Below are 18261 nucleotides of genomic sequence, written 5' to 3' on the forward strand. Positions count from 1 at the left end.
AATTGAAATTCTAATATTAAAATGGAATTCTAAAATTTCAAACAATTAACAAAAAATAAAATTCTAAAAAAATCAATCCATTAACAAAAATTATTCAAAAATCAAACAAATCTAATTAACAACATATAAATCTAATTAACAACCATTAAAATCCAAATTAGCAAAATCAAGTTCTAATTAACAAAATAAACAAATCAGTATGGGCCTAGTGCCTCCCAAGCCCAAGCAGGAAAGGGTGCACCGGCCAGTGGAGTGGGTGCGAAGTAACCAAAGAAAACTTAATTAGGCTCAAGTGAGGCCCAATAGTGAAATGATGAGAAGGAACACCAGGTTCCCTCCCTTCTTCACTTTCACACTCAACATTGGCCGATGGAGGAACAAAAGGCCGCAAAGGACCTGGCCGTGTCGGCTTCCTTCGTCGATGGCAGGGCTTCCACGCGGCCATACTCCTTGCTCCGTCTCCGTTCCGCCTCTCCTAACATGCCCGAAACGAGACAACAACCATCCAATCAGAGCTATCGCGAGTTGCTCATCACACGGAGAGAATCAAACGAACGAAAGCTGAACGAGATCCGAATATGACTCACACCACAACGAACAAATCGATCGAAGCGAAGAGAACAAGAGATCCTACCGACAATGGCGAAGGAGATGGCTTCATCGGCGACGTCAAATCTAACTCTGGTATCTCAATCTCCCAATTAATTGATCTTCTTCATCTTGCTTCTGTTATCAATTTGCTCCTGTTACGCTTCGTGGTGATTTGTGATCGTTCGGTTGAGTCTGTTGCAGAATTGTTATGGTGATGTTGTATTGCAATTCATTTGTTATGAAGGTGATTTGCAGAATCGGTTCGATGAAGACAATGATGTATGGTTCAATCAAGAGGAAGAAGAAGCAATTTGTTTATTTAGTTATCATTTTCGTTATGCAGGTAGTGGTTATTCAATGTGATTCTGCCAAAAGAATTGAAGAAGACGTTCTTCATTGCTAACTCATGGATTCATAGAGTTGTGAGTGCTAAATTCGGATGAGTTTTGCATTTTCGTTTTCATGATGCGTTTTGTAACACCCTTCTACCCAAACGACATAATTATATATATTATCAGAGTACAACACTGTAGAAGAGTTTACATTTCATAAAAACATAACACTCATTACATTACAACATAAAACATATTATTTAATATTTAAAACTTCGCAGCGGACAACAACACAATTATTCTAATTCAGCATATAACAATTCATAAAATGGTTCAGCATTATCTCAATGAACATCCCAACATTTGGTCATCATAAACCACATAAATAATAATCAACTATCTATAGAATCCCATAACCCCGGTGTCACATGACCAGAGCATTTGACTCGACTCTGTAGAATAACTCTACACTTATTCTTCGAACCTCAACAATAGCTACTCCGCTTTATCTGCACATTGCTCATCATAGATGAACATAAACACATGCAGAAGGGGTGAGAATTACATTATTAAATAATAATATAACGACAGAAATATAAACCTAAATATATTTCACATATACCACACAATTCATCATTATCATCATAATCAATAACTCATGAACATCAACAACACAACACATCAAATGCAATGCACACACCCATGCATGACTCAACACGACTCGGTATACCCATTTTGTGACCACTACAGGATCACCACTCCCAGATTCATCACCATAGAATCCGAGTTCCCCGCAAGGAACCAAGCCTCTCAACAAGCCCGGAGTCAACAACATCATTGGAACTCAGTCCGTTCATCACTAGGCATCGGCCTTTCATGAATGCATGCACACCAAGCATTCATCATAATCAACATAGCAACAACAGCATCATATAGTCATATTATCATCATCATTAACACATTCTATCATAAGAGCATATCACATCATGCCACATAATCAAACATAGTATTATCGCACACTACTAATATCTATACCACTCAAGCAACGGGAATTGATCCCTCGTATACTATACATCAGCTAAGTTACCTCGCTCAGCCTAAACAACCGAAACTGCACCACAACAGCTAGAAAAGACCACAAGTCTGCCCATACGCGTATTGCCCATGCTCATACGCGTATTGCCCACGCTTGGCCAAATCCATACGCGTATTGGCCATTCCCGTACGCGTATGCTACGCGTATCACTTCCCCATACGCGTACCACCAGAGACCATTTCACGTTCAAAATTCCATCTCTTCACTCATACGCGTATGGCATACGCCATACGCGTACCACTCCAGGAATACGCGTATCACACGCGTATGGCGCGTACCAGCGCCAAAACCCTTTTTTCTAAGCCATCCCATACGCGTATTGCCTAGTGCCATACGCGTATGACCAGAATCCAGTCTTCCAGATCTGCTATGGGTTTTCTCTGCTACGAACCTGTCCAATTCAACCGTTCACAGTCCCAATTTCACACAAAATCACTCATATCATCTAACACGAATCATTCCCCTATTCGATTTTACAAATCCTAACATCATTACATAAAATCTCTACGAATTCCTTCGACTAAAAACCCCAAATTCGTTCACCCAATATTTCCCAATTTCAGCATATTATTGTTTAATAAGGTTCAGACCCCTTACCTCTTTGGATTGAAGGCAGCTCCGAGTAATCTTTGGCTTTTTCCTCTTCTTTCTCTTTCTCTTCAGCGTTTCCCTTTCTCTCTGACTCTGAGACACAATACGTGAAAAACCAACTCTGAGTTCTCCTTTGGAATCTTTTTCTATCCAATTTCCACTTTTACCCTTCCACTCTTCATATTCCACTTATTTTATTATTTAATTATTATTAAAATAAATAACACTTATAATAATAATAATAATAATTCCCAATATTATTTAATAATTCCTTTTTACCTTCAAATAATCATATTAAATAATATTTAAATTATTCTAACGATAATCGGGGTGTTACAACTCTCCCCCACTAAAAGAGTTTTCGTCCTCGAAAACATACCTCAAGCAAATAGAGCCGGATACGACTCCTTCATCTGATCTTCACGCTCCCAAGTCAAGCTCTCACCAGCTGGACCTCCCCAAACAACTTTCACTAGAGCGATCTTCCTACCTCTCAGGGTCTTCTCTTCTCGGTCATCTATCCGAATTGGCAACACCTCAACGGTCAAATTATCCCTCACCTGGATGTCATCTAACTGAACAACATGCGAAGGATCCACAATATATTTTCTCAACTGAGATACATGAAACACATCATGCAGATTAGAAAGCGACGGCGGTAAAGCTATTCGATACGCCACTTCCCCAACTCTCTTCAAAATCTGATACGGACCCACAAACCTCGGAGTAAGCTTTTTAGACTTTAAAGCTCTACCCACACCTGTCGTCGGAGTAACTCTCAAGAACACATGATCTCCCTCTTGGAACTCAAGTGCCTTTCTCCTATTATCATGATAACTCTTCTGACGACTCTGAGAAATCTTCATTTTCTCCTGAATCATCTTAACCTTTTCAGTCGTCTGCTGCACAATCTCAGGTCCGAGTACAACACTCTCACCTGACTCATACCAACACAATGGAGTTCTACACCTCCTACCATACAATGCTTCATATGGAGCCATACCGATACTAGCATGAAAACTATTATTATAAGTAAACTCCACCAACGGCAAATAACTATCCCAAGAACCATTCTGCTCCAACACACAAGCCCTCAACAAATCCTCCAAGGATTGGATAGTTCTTTCAGTCTGACCATCAGTCTGAGGATGATAAGCCGAACTCAACCTCAACTTAGTCCCCAACGCTTTCTGCAAACTTTCCCAAAATCTAGAAGTAAATCTGGGATCTCTATCAGACACAATACTGGATGGAATACCATGCAGCCTCACTATCTCTTCAATATACAACTCCGCCAACTTCTCTAAAGAGTGATTAATCTTCATCGGCAAGAAATGCGCCGACTTAGTCAACCGATCCACAATCACCCAAATAGAATCATTACCCTTCACCGTCCTCGGCAATCCCGTCACAAAATCCATGGAAATGCTATCCCACTTCCATTCAGGAATCTTCAAAGGTTGCATCATACCTGCCGGTTTCTGATGTTCAATCTTTGACTTCTGACAAGTCAAACAGGCATACACAAACTTAGCAACATCTCTTTTCATACCAGCCCACCAAAACAACTTCTTCAAATCTTGATACATTTTAGTTGCACCTGGATGGATACTCAACCCACTCCTATGGCCCTCTTCAAGAATACTCTTTTTCAATTCAGACACCTCAGGAACACAAACTCTACCTTTAAATCGCAGGATGCCATTCTCATCAATCTCAAAATTACCACCATTACCCTGGTTAACCATAGTAATATGATCAACTAGAGCGACATCAACTTGCTGACCATTCCGAATATCTTCCAGAATTCCACTAGTCAACTTCAGCATACCCAACTTTACACTATCAGCGGAAACTTCACAACCCAAACTCATATCACGGAACTGTTCAATTAACTCAAGCTCCCGAACCATCATCATAGACATATGTAGAGACTTTCTACTCAGTGCATCTGCAACTACATTAGCCTTACCGGGATGATAACTCAATTCAAAGTCAAAATCCTTCAGTAATTCTAACCACCTTCTCTGCCTCATATTTAACTCTTTCTGATCAAACAGATACTTCAGACTCTTGTGATCACTGAACACTTCGAATCTGGAACCATACAGATAATGCCTCCACATTTTCAACACAAATACAACAGCTGCAAGTTCTAGATCATGCGTAGGATAATTTCTCTCATGAACTCTCAACTGTCTAGAAGCATAAGCTACAACTTTACCATTCTGCATCAAAACACCACCAAGACCCATCAAAGAAGCATCACAATAAACAACGAAGGACTCACCAGGATTAGGCAAGATCAACACTGGAGCACTGGTCAACCGCTTCTTCAACTCAACAAAACTCGCTTCACAAGCTGCATCCCACACATACACTTGACCCTTCTTAGTCAACTGCGTCAACGGCAATGCCAACTTAGAGAAGCCCTCAATGAATCTGCGATAATAACCAGCCAACCCCAGAAAACTGCGTATCTCAGTAGCAGACTTCGGAGTCTCCCACTGTAATACAGCATCCACTTTAGCAGGATCAACAGAAATCCCACCACTCGAAATCACATGGCCAAGGAAACTCACTTCCTTCAACCAGAACTCACATTTAGATAACTTTGCATATAATTTCTTTTCCCTTAACACCTGCAAAACAATTCTCAGATGTCCTGTATGCTCTTCTTCCGTCTTAGAATATATCAATATATCATCTATGAACACCACAACAAAATTATCAAGGTACGGATGAAATATACGATTCATATATTCCATAAACACACCTGGAGCATTAGACACACCGAACGGCATCACAGTGTATTCATAATGACCATACCTCGTACGGAAAGCAGTCTTCGCAATATCATCTGACTTCACTCGGATCTGATGATAACCCGACCGCAAATCAATCTTACTGAAAACATGAGCTCCAACCAACTGGTCCATCAAATCATCAATCCTCGGCAATGGATACCGATTCTTGATAGTCACCTTATTCAACTGTCGATAATCGACACACAACCTCATCGTACCTTCTTTCTTCTTCACTAACAATACTGGTGCACCCCAAGGAGAAACACTTGGACGCACAAACTTCTTCTCAAGCAATTCCTCAAGTTGCTTCTTCAATTCAACTAATTCAGTTGCCGACATTCTATAAGGAGACATCGACACTGGACACGTACCTGGTACTAAGTCAATGGCAAATTCGACTTCACGTTCTGGAGGTAAATCACTTACATCCTCCGGAAACACATCCTGAAATTCACAGACAACAGGCAATTCTACACTCACCACTTTCTTATCCGCTTGCAGAGACGCAAATAAAGCGAATATCTGAGCTTCATCCTTCACCAAATCCCCTATCTGCCTAGCAGATAGAAATCTTGCCTCATCATTCTCACCAACTTCAGAAAACCGCACCGTCTTCCTATAGCAGTCGATGAACACGCCATAGAATCCTAGCCAATTCATTCCCAGGATAATATCAACTTGGTGCAAGGGTAAGCACACCAAATCCACCATGAACTCCCTCTCAAAGATCGTCAAATGACAATCTCGACAGACAACAGAAGTCTTCACAGAACCATTAGCAGGAGTATCTATCACCATACTTCCGCCTAGGGACGACGTAATCATACCAATCCTGGTCGCACACTCATACGAAATAAACGAATGAGTAGCACCAGTGTCAACAATAGCAAGTAATTCAACGTTATTAATCAAGCAAGTACCTTTAATCAGATTATCTTCTTTAGGAGCTTCAGTCCCACTCAGAGCAAACACCCTACCAGTAGTATGAGCTGCAGTAGCCGCCTTCTTCGGTTTCGAGCACTGCGAACTGATATGGCCCTTCTCGCCACAATTAAAACATGTCGGACCAGCATCCTTACATTCAGTAACTCTATGACCAGCCTGACCGCATCGGAAACATCTCAGCACTTTCTTGGTACAGCTATCAGCACGGTGGCCTGGCTCGCCACACTTGAAACATTTACCAGCTATGGAAGATCCTCCCCCACTTGGCTTCTTCTCATCTACCACTTTCTGTTTACCTTTACCATTCGGAGATGTATAAGGACTACCACGATCCTTATTCTTCTTCTCACTCAGACTCTTGTAGTGAGCAGTCCTAGCCTTGCTATCTTCATCAAATATCCGGCACTTATTAACCAGTGTAGGAAACCTACGAATCTCCTGGTAACCAATGCCTTGTTTGATCTCTGGACGCAACCCATTCTCAAACTTGACACACTTGGATTCCTCAGCATCAGCATTATTATAGTGAGGGCAATACTGCACCAGTTCTTCAAACTTCGAAGCGTAGTCAGCAACAGACATGTTACCCTGCTTCAGTTCTAGGAATTCCATTTCCTTCTTACATCGCACATCAGCAGGAAAATATTTCTCTAGAAAGGCCGTCTTGAACCTTTCCCAAGTCATCTCAGCACCTGGTACTGCAATTCTCTGGCGAGTGTTATCCCACCAGTTTTCAGCCTCTTCAGATAGCATATGCGTACCAAACTGCACCTTCTGTGCTTCAGTACACGTCATCACCCGGAAAATCTTCTCAATTTCCTTCAGCCAAATCTGAGCACCATCTGGATCATAGCGCCCCTTGAATGTAGGAGGGTTATTCTTCAGAAACCTTCCCAAATTCCTAAACTCGTCGACCGGCGGATTCTGCTGCGCCTGCATAGCCTGCGCCATAGCCGTCAAAGCCTCAGCAATCGCACGGTCATTTTCTCCGGCCATACTCTGCACAACACAACCACAACCGTTAAATATCAACAGTGTCATTTACACTAATTGACCAACAGGGAAAACCTCACATTATGACTCGACTGGACTAACCAGGCTCTGATACCACTAATGTAACACCCTTCTACCCAAACGACATAATTATATATATTATCAGAGTACAACACTGTAGAAGAGTTTACATTTCATAAAAACATAACACTCATTACATTACAACATAAAACATATTATTTAATATTTAAAACTTCGCAGCGGACAACAACACAATTATTCTAATTCAGCATATAACAATTCATAAAATGGTTCAGCATTATCTCAATGAACATCCCAACATTTGGTCATCATAAACCACATAAATAATAATCAACTATCTATAGAATCCCATAACCCCGGTGTCACATGACCAGAGCATTTGACTCGACTCTGTAGAATAACTCTACACTTATTCTTCGAACCTCAACAATAGCTACTCCGCTTTATCTGCACATTGCTCATCATAGATGAACATAAACACATGCAGAAGGGGTGAGAATTACATTATTAAATAATAATATAACGACAGAAATATAAACCTAAATATATTTCACATATACCACACAATTCATCATTATCATCATAATCAATAACTCATGAACATCAACAACACAACACATCAAATGCAATGCACACACCCATGCATGACTCAACACGACTCGGTATACCCATTTTGTGACCACTACAGGATCACCACTCCCAGATTCATCACCATAGAATCCGAGTTCCCCGCAAGGAACCAAGCCTCTCAACAAGCCCGGAGTCAACAACATCATTGGAACTCAGTCCGTTCATCACTAGGCATCGGCCTTTCATGAATGCATGCACACCAAGCATTCATCATAATCAACATAGCAACAACAGCATCATATAGTCATATTATCATCATCATTAACACATTCTATCATAAGAGCATATCACATCATGCCACATAATCAAACATAGTATTATCGCACACTACTAATATCTATACCACTCAAGCAACGGGAATTGATCCCTCGTATACTATACATCAGCTAAGTTACCTCGCTCAGCCTAAACAACCGAAACTGCACCACAACAGCTAGAAAAGACCACAAGTCTGCCCATACGCGTATTGCCCATGCTCATACGCGTATTGCCCACGCTTGGCCAAATCCATACGCGTATTGGCCATTCCCGTACGCGTATGCTACGCGTATCACTTCCCCATACGCGTACCACCAGAGACCATTTCACGTTCAAAATTCCATCTCTTCACTCATACGCGTATGGCATACGCCATACGCGTACCACTCCAGGAATACGCGTATCACACGCGTATGGCGCGTACCAGCGCCAAAACCCTTTTTTCTAAGCCATCCCATACGCGTATTGCCTAGTGCCATACGCGTATGACCAGAATCCAGTCTTCCAGATCTGCTATGGGTTTTCTCTGCTACGAACCTGTCCAATTCAACCGTTCACAGTCCCAATTTCACACAAAATCACTCATATCATCTAACACGAATCATTCCCCTATTCGATTTTACAAATCCTAACATCATTACATAAAATCTCTACGAATTCCTTCGACTAAAAACCCCAAATTCGTTCACCCAATATTTCCCAATTTCAGCATATTATTGTTTAATAAGGTTCAGACCCCTTACCTCTTTGGATTGAAGGCAGCTCCGAGTAATCTTTGGCTTTTTCCTCTTCTTTCTCTTTCTCTTCAGCGTTTCCCTTTCTCTCTGACTCTGAGACACAATACGTGAAAAACCAACTCTGAGTTCTCCTTTGGAATCTTTTTCTATCCAATTTCCACTTTTACCCTTCCACTCTTCATATTCCACTTATTTTATTATTTAATTATTATTAAAATAAATAACACTTATAATAATAATAATAATAATTCCCAATATTATTTAATAATTCCTTTTTACCTTCAAATAATCATATTAAATAATATTTAAATTATTCTAACGATAATCGGGGTGTTACACGTTTCACTTCCCGCACCTTCGCGTTTTCAAGGAGGTGGTGAACAGTGAATACAAAGTTCAGACTCACATGGGGGTACTGGTTAAACACATTCAAATTTGCAAAAGACACACATGAAGGTCTGATAGTGTTTGTGACTGATAGTGCCAGGAAAAAACAGTGAGGAGAGGTCAGTACGGAGTTTGGGTTTGTACGGATATAAGGGCCAAATGCAAAGACTTGGGCTTGATGGATATAAAGGCTTGGTCAAACATATTCAAATTGCAAAGACACACATGAAGGTCTGATATTATGTATGTCTGACACTGCTGGGGTAATAGGAACGGAAGCCAACACAAAGTTTGAGCTTGGTGGGTAGAGAGGCCAAATACAAATACTTGGGCTTGATGATGGATAAAAGGGCCAAATACGAAGATTTGGGCTTGATGGATAGAAAAGCCAAATACAGAGATTTGGGCTTGATGATGGATAGAAGGGAAAAATACGAAGACTTGGGCTTGATAAAGGATTTGTAATGAAGATTGTCAACAGAACGGGACTCTGGGGGTGGTTTGGCGAACATAACTGAACTTACAAATGGTTTTCCGACCGGAACTGTACTTTATGGGTATTGAAAAAGGTTTATTCACAGGGTTGGATTTGAGGAAGGTGCCAACGGAAATGGGCTATTGAGTAGTGCCAAGAGAGTTTTGGGCTTGCTTCTTTCTTGTTAGAGAGATTCATGATATGCTGGATGATATGCACAAATGTGATGATATGAATTATGGATGACATGTTAATGCAATGATATGAAGGTCTACAGATGCCCCAAGTTTGGGTATGGTGTAATGAATACTAAGAAAATTTTGCTTGGGTTGCAAGGCTTCTGATTCGTAAGATGTGGGACGTGTCTAGCATGACTTCCCAACGTCTTGTCTTCCTGCTGTTGCTGGAGAAAGAACATGCTATGGATCTTCTGACGCCCTAGACTGGTGAGTGAATACGCTGAGAGGGATCACCATGGCGACTCACGATTCCCATAATCTCTTAGGTCCAAGGACCCTCATGATCTTATCTCTCTGTGCGTTGTATGCAACAAATTGGGCATCATGGTTATACCCTTAGACACTTTGTGATCAATGTAAGATAAGGTTTTCATTTCAGTGCTATTATTGTTATCCCCAAAATTTTCAATGCATTGTTTATGTAAAAATAACAGTTATATTTTGCACACAAGCAGAAAAATAAAAATGAGGAAATTTTGAATGAAGATTTTATTGATTGGAAATGAGCCTGTAAATGGGAGTTTACAATGAGAAAACAATTCCTAAATGAGGTAATTGCGCAAAAGTAAAATATAAAACAAATTGGCGATGAGAAAACCTAGGAATTCCATTGAGGTCCAATTATGCTATATTTATTATGTCTTCTGAATCCTTGTACTTTTCCCCAGTCGAGAGTGATTGGATTGATCCCTTCGCTCTGGTCTCCATCACTTGGGAAGATGGATTTACAGATCCTTAACAACACACGGTCCTTGCCCGTCAATCCCTAACTTTTGTCTGGATCGTCCTTTCGGGTTTTCGATCTAGCGGGATACCCTTTTTTGCCTAAGCTTTCCCTAGAGGGGGGAGGGGGGTACACTTAGTGGGTTTTAAATTCTTTTGTTGTATATCCCTAATTTTTTCCTGGATCTTTTCTTTTTGTGGTCCACCGGAATGCCCATTTTTGCCTAAGTTTCCCCTTGGGTTGTAAACTTAGCGGGTCACATATTAGGCATAATATTTTTTGACTGCGTCTGCATTTATGGGTGATGCCAGATCATCCCCGTCCATAGTTGAGAGGATCAAGGCTCCTCCTGAGAAAACCTTTCTCACAACTTTTGATCCTTCATAATTGGGGGTCGACTTTCCCCGAGGATCTGTGTGGATAGGCAGGATCTTCTTGAGTACCAGGTCACCGACTTGGATATTACGAGTATGCACTCTCTTGTCAAAGGCCTTCTTCAATTGCTTCTGATAAAGTTGGCCATGACATAGAGTTGTCATGTGTTTCTCTTCAATGAGGTTCAATTGATCGAGTCTAGCTTGAATCCATTTCGCTTCATCTAGTTTGACATCTTCCAGAACTCTCAAAGAGGGGATCTCTACTTCGATAGGGAGCACCGCTTCCATGCCGTATACCAGAGAAAAGGGGGTTTCCCCGGTCGAGGTTCGTACTGAAGTACGATAGCCTTGTAGTGCAAAGGGAAACATATCATGCCAATCCTTGTATGTCTTCACCATTTTCTGAACAATCTTCTTTATATTCTTATCGGCTGCTTCTACTGCACCGTTCATCTTCAGGCGATAGAGTGAAGCATTGTGATGTTCAATCTTGAAACTCTTGCACAATTCTTTCATCATCTTATTATTAAGATTCAAACCATTATCTGTGATGATTTTGTTGGGAATCCCATAACGGCAGATGATGTCTCGTTTCAGAAAGCGGGCTACCACTTGTTTGGTGACGTTTGCGTATGATGCAGCTTCTACCCATTTGGTAAAATAGTCGATGGAAACCATGATGAACCTATGAACATTCGAAGCAGTTGGTTCAATACGCCTAATCACATCAATGCCCCACATAACAAAGGGCCACAGAGATGAAATTACATTGAGAGGTACTAGAGGCACGTGTATTCTGTCAGCGTAGATCTGGCATTTGTGACAAGTCTGCACATGACAGAAACAATCTATTTCCATAGTCAACCAGTAGTATCCTACTCTGAGAATATTTTTAGCCATTGAATGCCCGCTAGAGTGTGTCCAAAACGAACCTTCATGCCCATTAGTTATAATTTGTTCTACTTCGTGCCTGTCCATGCATTTGAGCAAGACTGGATCATAACTTCATTTATACAATACATTTCCACTCAAGAAAAACTTAGATGAGAGCTTTCTCAAAGCTTTCTTGTCTATGATTGATGCATTTTCCATCTGACTCTTCCTCGGTAGCCAGACAGTATGCAGGCTCGTCCAGGTGATCAATATTGATAGAGGGAGCCTCATTCTTCCATGTGATCTTTAACATGGACGCTAAGGTAGCAAGAGCGTCTGCTAATTGATTTTTTTCCCTTGGAATATGATGAAAAGAGATTTCATCAAAGTAAGGGATTAATTTCAAGACATGTTCCTTGTAAGGAATCAACTTCTGATCGCGGGTTTCCAAGTCTCTCCGTACTTGACTGATGATGAGAGTTGAGTCCCCATAAACCTCAAGTATTTTGATCCTTAAATCGATCGTCGCTTCGATACCAAATATGCATGCTTCGTACTCTGCCATATTATTGGTACAACCAAAGCATAATCTCGCGGTAAATGGAAGATGAAATCCTGTTGGTGAAGTAATGATTGCACCTACTCCATGGCCTCGTGCATTGGAAGCATTATCGAACGCGGGCGTCCATCGCGATCCTGGTTCGGGGCTAGGAATATTGCAATCCCTTATGAATAGGATGTCCTCATCAGGGAAATCAAACTTCATTGGTTGATAGTTCTCCACTGGCTGATGGATCAAATAATTAGACAATACACTCCCCTTGATGACTTTTTGTGTGACATACTGAATGTCGTATTAGATCAAGACCACTTGCCAACGGGCAACCCTTCTGGTTAGAACAGGCTTTTCAAATATGTACTTTACCGGATCCATTTTGGAGATCAATAGAGTAGTGTGTGTCACCATGTACTGCCTCAATCATTTGGCATCCCAAGCGAGGGTGCAATAAGTTTTCCCTAACAAATAATATCTTGACTCGTAGTCAGTGAACTTCTTGCTAAGGTAGTAAATGACGTGTTCCTTCCTACCTGATTCTTCATGATGACCAAGTACACAACCCATGGAATCCTCCAGGACTGTCAAGTACATGATAAGTGGTCTTTCTGGTACCAGCGACATCAAGATGGATGGCTCTTGGAGATAGGGTTTTATCCTCTCAAAGTCTCTTTGATAGTTCTCATTCCACTCAACGACTTGATTCTTTCGCAATAGCTTGAAGATTGGTTCACATGTGGCAGTCAGGTGCGATATGAACCTGACTATGTAGTTCAACTGTCCTAAAAAGCCGCGAACTTCTTACTCCGTTCTCGGTGCAGGCATAGCTTATATGGCTTTAACTTTGTCGGGATCCACTTCAATGCCATGCAGGCTCACGATAAAACCTAGCAACTTGTCAGATCTTACCCCGAACGTGCATTTGTTTGGATTAAGTCTCAATCTGAACTTTCACAACCTCTCAAACAACTTTTGCAGATGAGTGAGGTGTTCTTCTTCTGTTTAGGACTTAGCAATCATATCGTCGATGTATACTTTAATCTCTTTATGAATCATATCATGGAAGAGAGTGACCATAGACCGTTAATATGTTGTCCCAACGCTCTTCAAACCGAACGTCATAACTTTGTAGCAGAATTTTCCCTACGGGGTGATAAACATCGTATTCTCCATGTCTTCTGGATCCACTTTGATTTGGTTATATCCAGAAAAACCGTCCATGAAGGAGAATACAGAGAATTGGGTTGTGTTATCCACTAATACATCGATGTGAGGTAGTGGAAATCATCTTTCGGGATAGCCCTATTTAAGTCTATATAGTCCACACACATGCGCACCTTGTCATCTTTCTTAGGCACGGGTACGATGTTGGCAACCCATTGGGGGTAGTTTGTGTTGGTGTAAGCCCTAGAGGTCAATACTTTTGGTACTTGTATCGAATTATTTATTAATAATAAAAGGCTTTTACTTTATTATGTTTGTCTAATAAAGTCCCTAGAATAGATAGTCCGTTTAATGTATCAAGTATGACTTAATCATGAGATCACATTAAACATAAGGACACTATTCTTAAAGTATCCATAGTCGAGCTTTATTGTGAAGTGGGATAACATTAAAGCATTAAGACTATTATGTATCTAGACTGATGATCACATCTCAAGGATCATGGATAAGGAGTTATCAAGTCTTAAACATAGGTATGAATATTAAGAGTAATATTTATACTAGATTGACCCGCTATGAGAATACTATATAAAATGTTATGCAAAGTGTCATAAGTTATTCTCATGGTGATAATGGTGTATACCACCCTTCGACCTGAAACCACTATGGACCCTAGATGTAGAATCGGGTGCCTTATTGCTGATCAAACATTGTCCGTAACTAGATGACCATAAAGACAGTTGATGGGTACTCCACGAAGCGTGCTAAGGGACATGAGTGACCTAGATGGAATTTGCCCATCCTGCGTAACATGATAAATGTCTATGGGCCCAATATTGAACTGGACAAGGATGACACGGTCTATGCCTTGTGTTAAATATAGACATAAGGGCAAAAGGGTAATTTTATACATAAGTATTATCACAGAAGGATTTGTCAGATCACATGACATTTTCGTGTCTTGGGTAGCAGTGATGTGTTGCTAGATACCGCTCACTATTTATTATGTTAAATATGTGATTTAATATAATTGCCAATGCCGCGAAAACCTACAGGGTCACATACAAAAGGACGGATTGATGAGAGATAGAGTAACTAAGGAATACCGTAATGTACGGTGCACTTAAGTGAATTGTAGAACATCGTAAGGTACAGTGTACTTAAGTAGAATACGAAATATGGTAAGGTACCACGCACTTAAGTGATATTGACATATTATAAGATATGGGCCACATACACTTGAGTGGGCTTTTTAGCTTGCAGCCCAAACAAGTGGTTCTATAAATAGAACCCTTGTGTAGAAGCATTTGTGAAGTTGCAATTTCGTTTCTCTCTCTCTCTCTCTCTCACTCAAAGCCTTCATTCGTAGTAGCTAGCACTGAGATTGAAGGAATCCGTTCGTGTGGACTGAGTAGAGGCGTTGTCATCGTTCAACGTTCTTGATCGCTCCGTAGATCTGCATCAAAGGTTACAATCGCCACAAGAGGTAACAATTCTATCACTGATCATGCCCATTCGTGAGGATCACTAAAGGAGAAATTTTAAATTCCGCTGCATTTTGGATCTCCCTTCTCCTTCAGTGGTATCAGAGCCACTTACGAAACCATGCATCTGATAGCTGTTTATTTTCTGTATTAATACGATTAAAAGACAGAATGAATCAAAGAATAAATGAGTAATTAAATTTGGCATCATGTATGTACGATTTGGATGATTGATGTTTACTATGCTTCCGAATCTGACATTAGTATGGTGAAGCAGCGATACATCGACTGTCCATAGGTTATGCAATTGAGATCGATCAAGTTATATATATGATATAAGTAATCCTAATGCAAAATACGGTATATATGATATACTGTTTCTGTTTCATTCATTCAAACACTTAATGGTTGTTTTCCTTTGAGCGATCAATGGTCGTTTGCTTCTTGATCCGACATTAGTATGGTGAAGTAATGACGTGTTGATCAATCATACTGAATCAACAATCGAGATGTGTTTGACGGTCTAAAATTGGTGCATTAGGGTTAATGACGCCACAAGGGTTGTGTTGTCAAAGAGTTATGCGATTAGGGTTGTGACTGCGCAAGAGTTGTGCCTTAAAGTATCAAGTGTTGATGCGAAAAACGACGTCGATTTCAAATGAGTTGTTCATTAAAAAAATTGGCGCGGGGAGCTGCCCCCTTGACCCTCGTCCGCTGATCGGGCAACGGAACCCCCGTTCCCGCTGACCGGGCAGGGGACCCCTGACTAACTCTGTGTAGTGTGATTGGTTGCCGAAATTTAATTTGGTTTTAATTAATTAAAAGAATTAAAATTAATAATAATAATGTGTTTATTATTATTGTCTTATGGTGATCGGTTATGGCCTTAGTTTTCCTTTATTTTGTTTTGGGTTTTTTAAATACGACCTGCGTGTCGTGCCTCTCTTTTAATCTCTTAATGTAACTTCTTTTCTCATCTCACTCCCTCGTATGTAAAACGAGTTTCTTTTATGTAATGTAATGATATTAAGAAAGAGAAGAATTCAATATCAAAGGAGGATAACCTTGAAGATCTTGCTTGGAGAAGCTTAGATCGTTATTAGGTTAGCTTAGGTTCTCTCATTGGCTTGGGAGAACAATTGCGCTAGGGGCCATAACTATTTCATTATGTATGTATGCTGATGCATGTGAATGTATGTTGATGCATGTGAGAGACGATTTATATGATAAATAAGCCGGTGAGATCAGAATAATTGCAAATTCCCTCAAATTAAATATTAAGTTTATGCTTTCCAAGTTTTAGCACTCATCAAGACTAGTATCGGATAATGTAGGTTTCGCCTACGCGAGGTGCATGTTCTATATTAGTAAGGTGCGATGGGATAATTGTAATATCCAATTGCTAAAACAATGGGTAAAACTTAACTAAACAAATTATAATAAGATTATATATGTTTAGAAGCAAGAGTTGGGAATGATCCATGTGATGGATTGAAATAAGGAGTTATTCACCCAACTAAAATATTCGAGAGTTGTATTAGATACAATTGGAAGGAGTTCCTACCTAAATAACCTAGTTTTGTGTAATTTGCCTACGCGGACTTAAAACAGAGTGAAATGTGGATCTCGACCCACTAGAAAATCTTCCAAAGGGATTTTTCGAATCAAATGGTGAGGGTCATTTGTTTTGAGTAAAATAGTGGGAGCATATTTAATTAAAGGCCTAATTAAATATGTTATTGATACTTATATTTTCATTATTTTCATGTAGATTACCATGACAACAAACACCTCTAACAACATTTTGCGATCAATCCTTGACAAGGAAAAATTGTCTGGGATAAATTTTCTGGATTCGCACCGAAATCTGAGGATTGTCCTCAAACATGATAGAAAGTTGTATGTCTTGGAGAAACCTCTTCCTGAAGAGGAACCTCTTAGTTCTGCACCTAAGGCAGAAAGAGATGCTTATAAGAAGCATGTCGATGATGCCAATGAAACTGCTTGTCTCATGCTAGCTACCATGAACTCAGAGTTGCAAAAGCAACATGAGAACATGGCAGCGTTCGATATGATCGAACACCTGAAGATGCTCTATCAAGAGCAAGAAAGGCATGAAAGGTTTGAAGTTTCAAAAGCCCTTTTTCAAGGCAAGTTAGCTGAGGGAGCCCCTGTAGGTCCCCATGTGCTCAAGATGATTGGGTATCTGGGGAACCTTGAGGGTTGGGCTTTCCCCTCGGAAAGGAACTTGCAACTGATTTAATCTTGCAATCATTGTCAGATAGATTCAGTCAATTTGTCCTAAATTTCAATATGAATGATATGGACAAATCTCTTCCTGAACTGCTAGCCATGTTAAGAACAGCTGAGCAGAATCTGAAGTCAAAAGGGAAGTCCATTCTGATGATCGGAAATGGAAAGAGACGGAACAAAAGACCCACCAAGCAGGGTGATAAAGGGAAAGGCAAGGAAGTTGCCAAACCCAAACCCACTGTTGCTGCTTTGAAGCCTAGTGGAGGCATAGCAAAGGAAGGCACCTGTTTCCATTGCGGTAAGACCAGACACTGGAAGAGAAACTGCCCAAAGTACCTGGAAGATAAGAAGAATGGAGTAGAGACTTCAACTTCAGGTATTTTTGTTATTGAAATTAATCTATCTACTTCTGCATCATGGGTATTAGATACTGGATGCGGTTCTCACATTTGTACCAATATGCAGGGGCTAAAAAGGAGTAGAGATTTGGCAAAAGGTGAAGTTGACCTACGAGTTGGCAATGGAGCAAAGGTTGTTGCTTTAGCCGTAGGAACTTATGTGTTGACTTTACCTAGTGGTTTAATAATTCAGTTAGAGAACTGTTATTATGTACCTGCAATTAGCAGGAATATTATTTTCGTTTCTTGTTTGGACAAGTTTGGTTTTTCATTTATAATAAAGAACAATTGTTGCTCAATTTATTTGAA

General features: G+C 40.3%; 1 protein-coding gene across 1 annotated transcript; it reads right to left on the reverse strand.

Annotated features, from left to right (window-relative positions):
• Positions 1–12263: 12263 nt before the first annotated feature.
• Positions 12264–12863, reverse strand: LOC127095483 (uncharacterized). The gene has a single exon (XM_051034164.1). The coding sequence runs from the start codon at positions 12861–12863 to the stop codon at positions 12264–12266; it is 600 nt and encodes a 199-aa protein (XP_050890121.1).
• Positions 12864–18261: the final 5398 nt, after the last annotated feature.

This window comes from Lathyrus oleraceus, chromosome 6 (genome assembly GCF_024323335.1).
Source record: "Lathyrus oleraceus cultivar Zhongwan6 chromosome 6, CAAS_Psat_ZW6_1.0, whole genome shotgun sequence".
Classification (NCBI taxonomy): domain Eukaryota; kingdom Viridiplantae; phylum Streptophyta; class Magnoliopsida; order Fabales; family Fabaceae; genus Lathyrus; species Lathyrus oleraceus.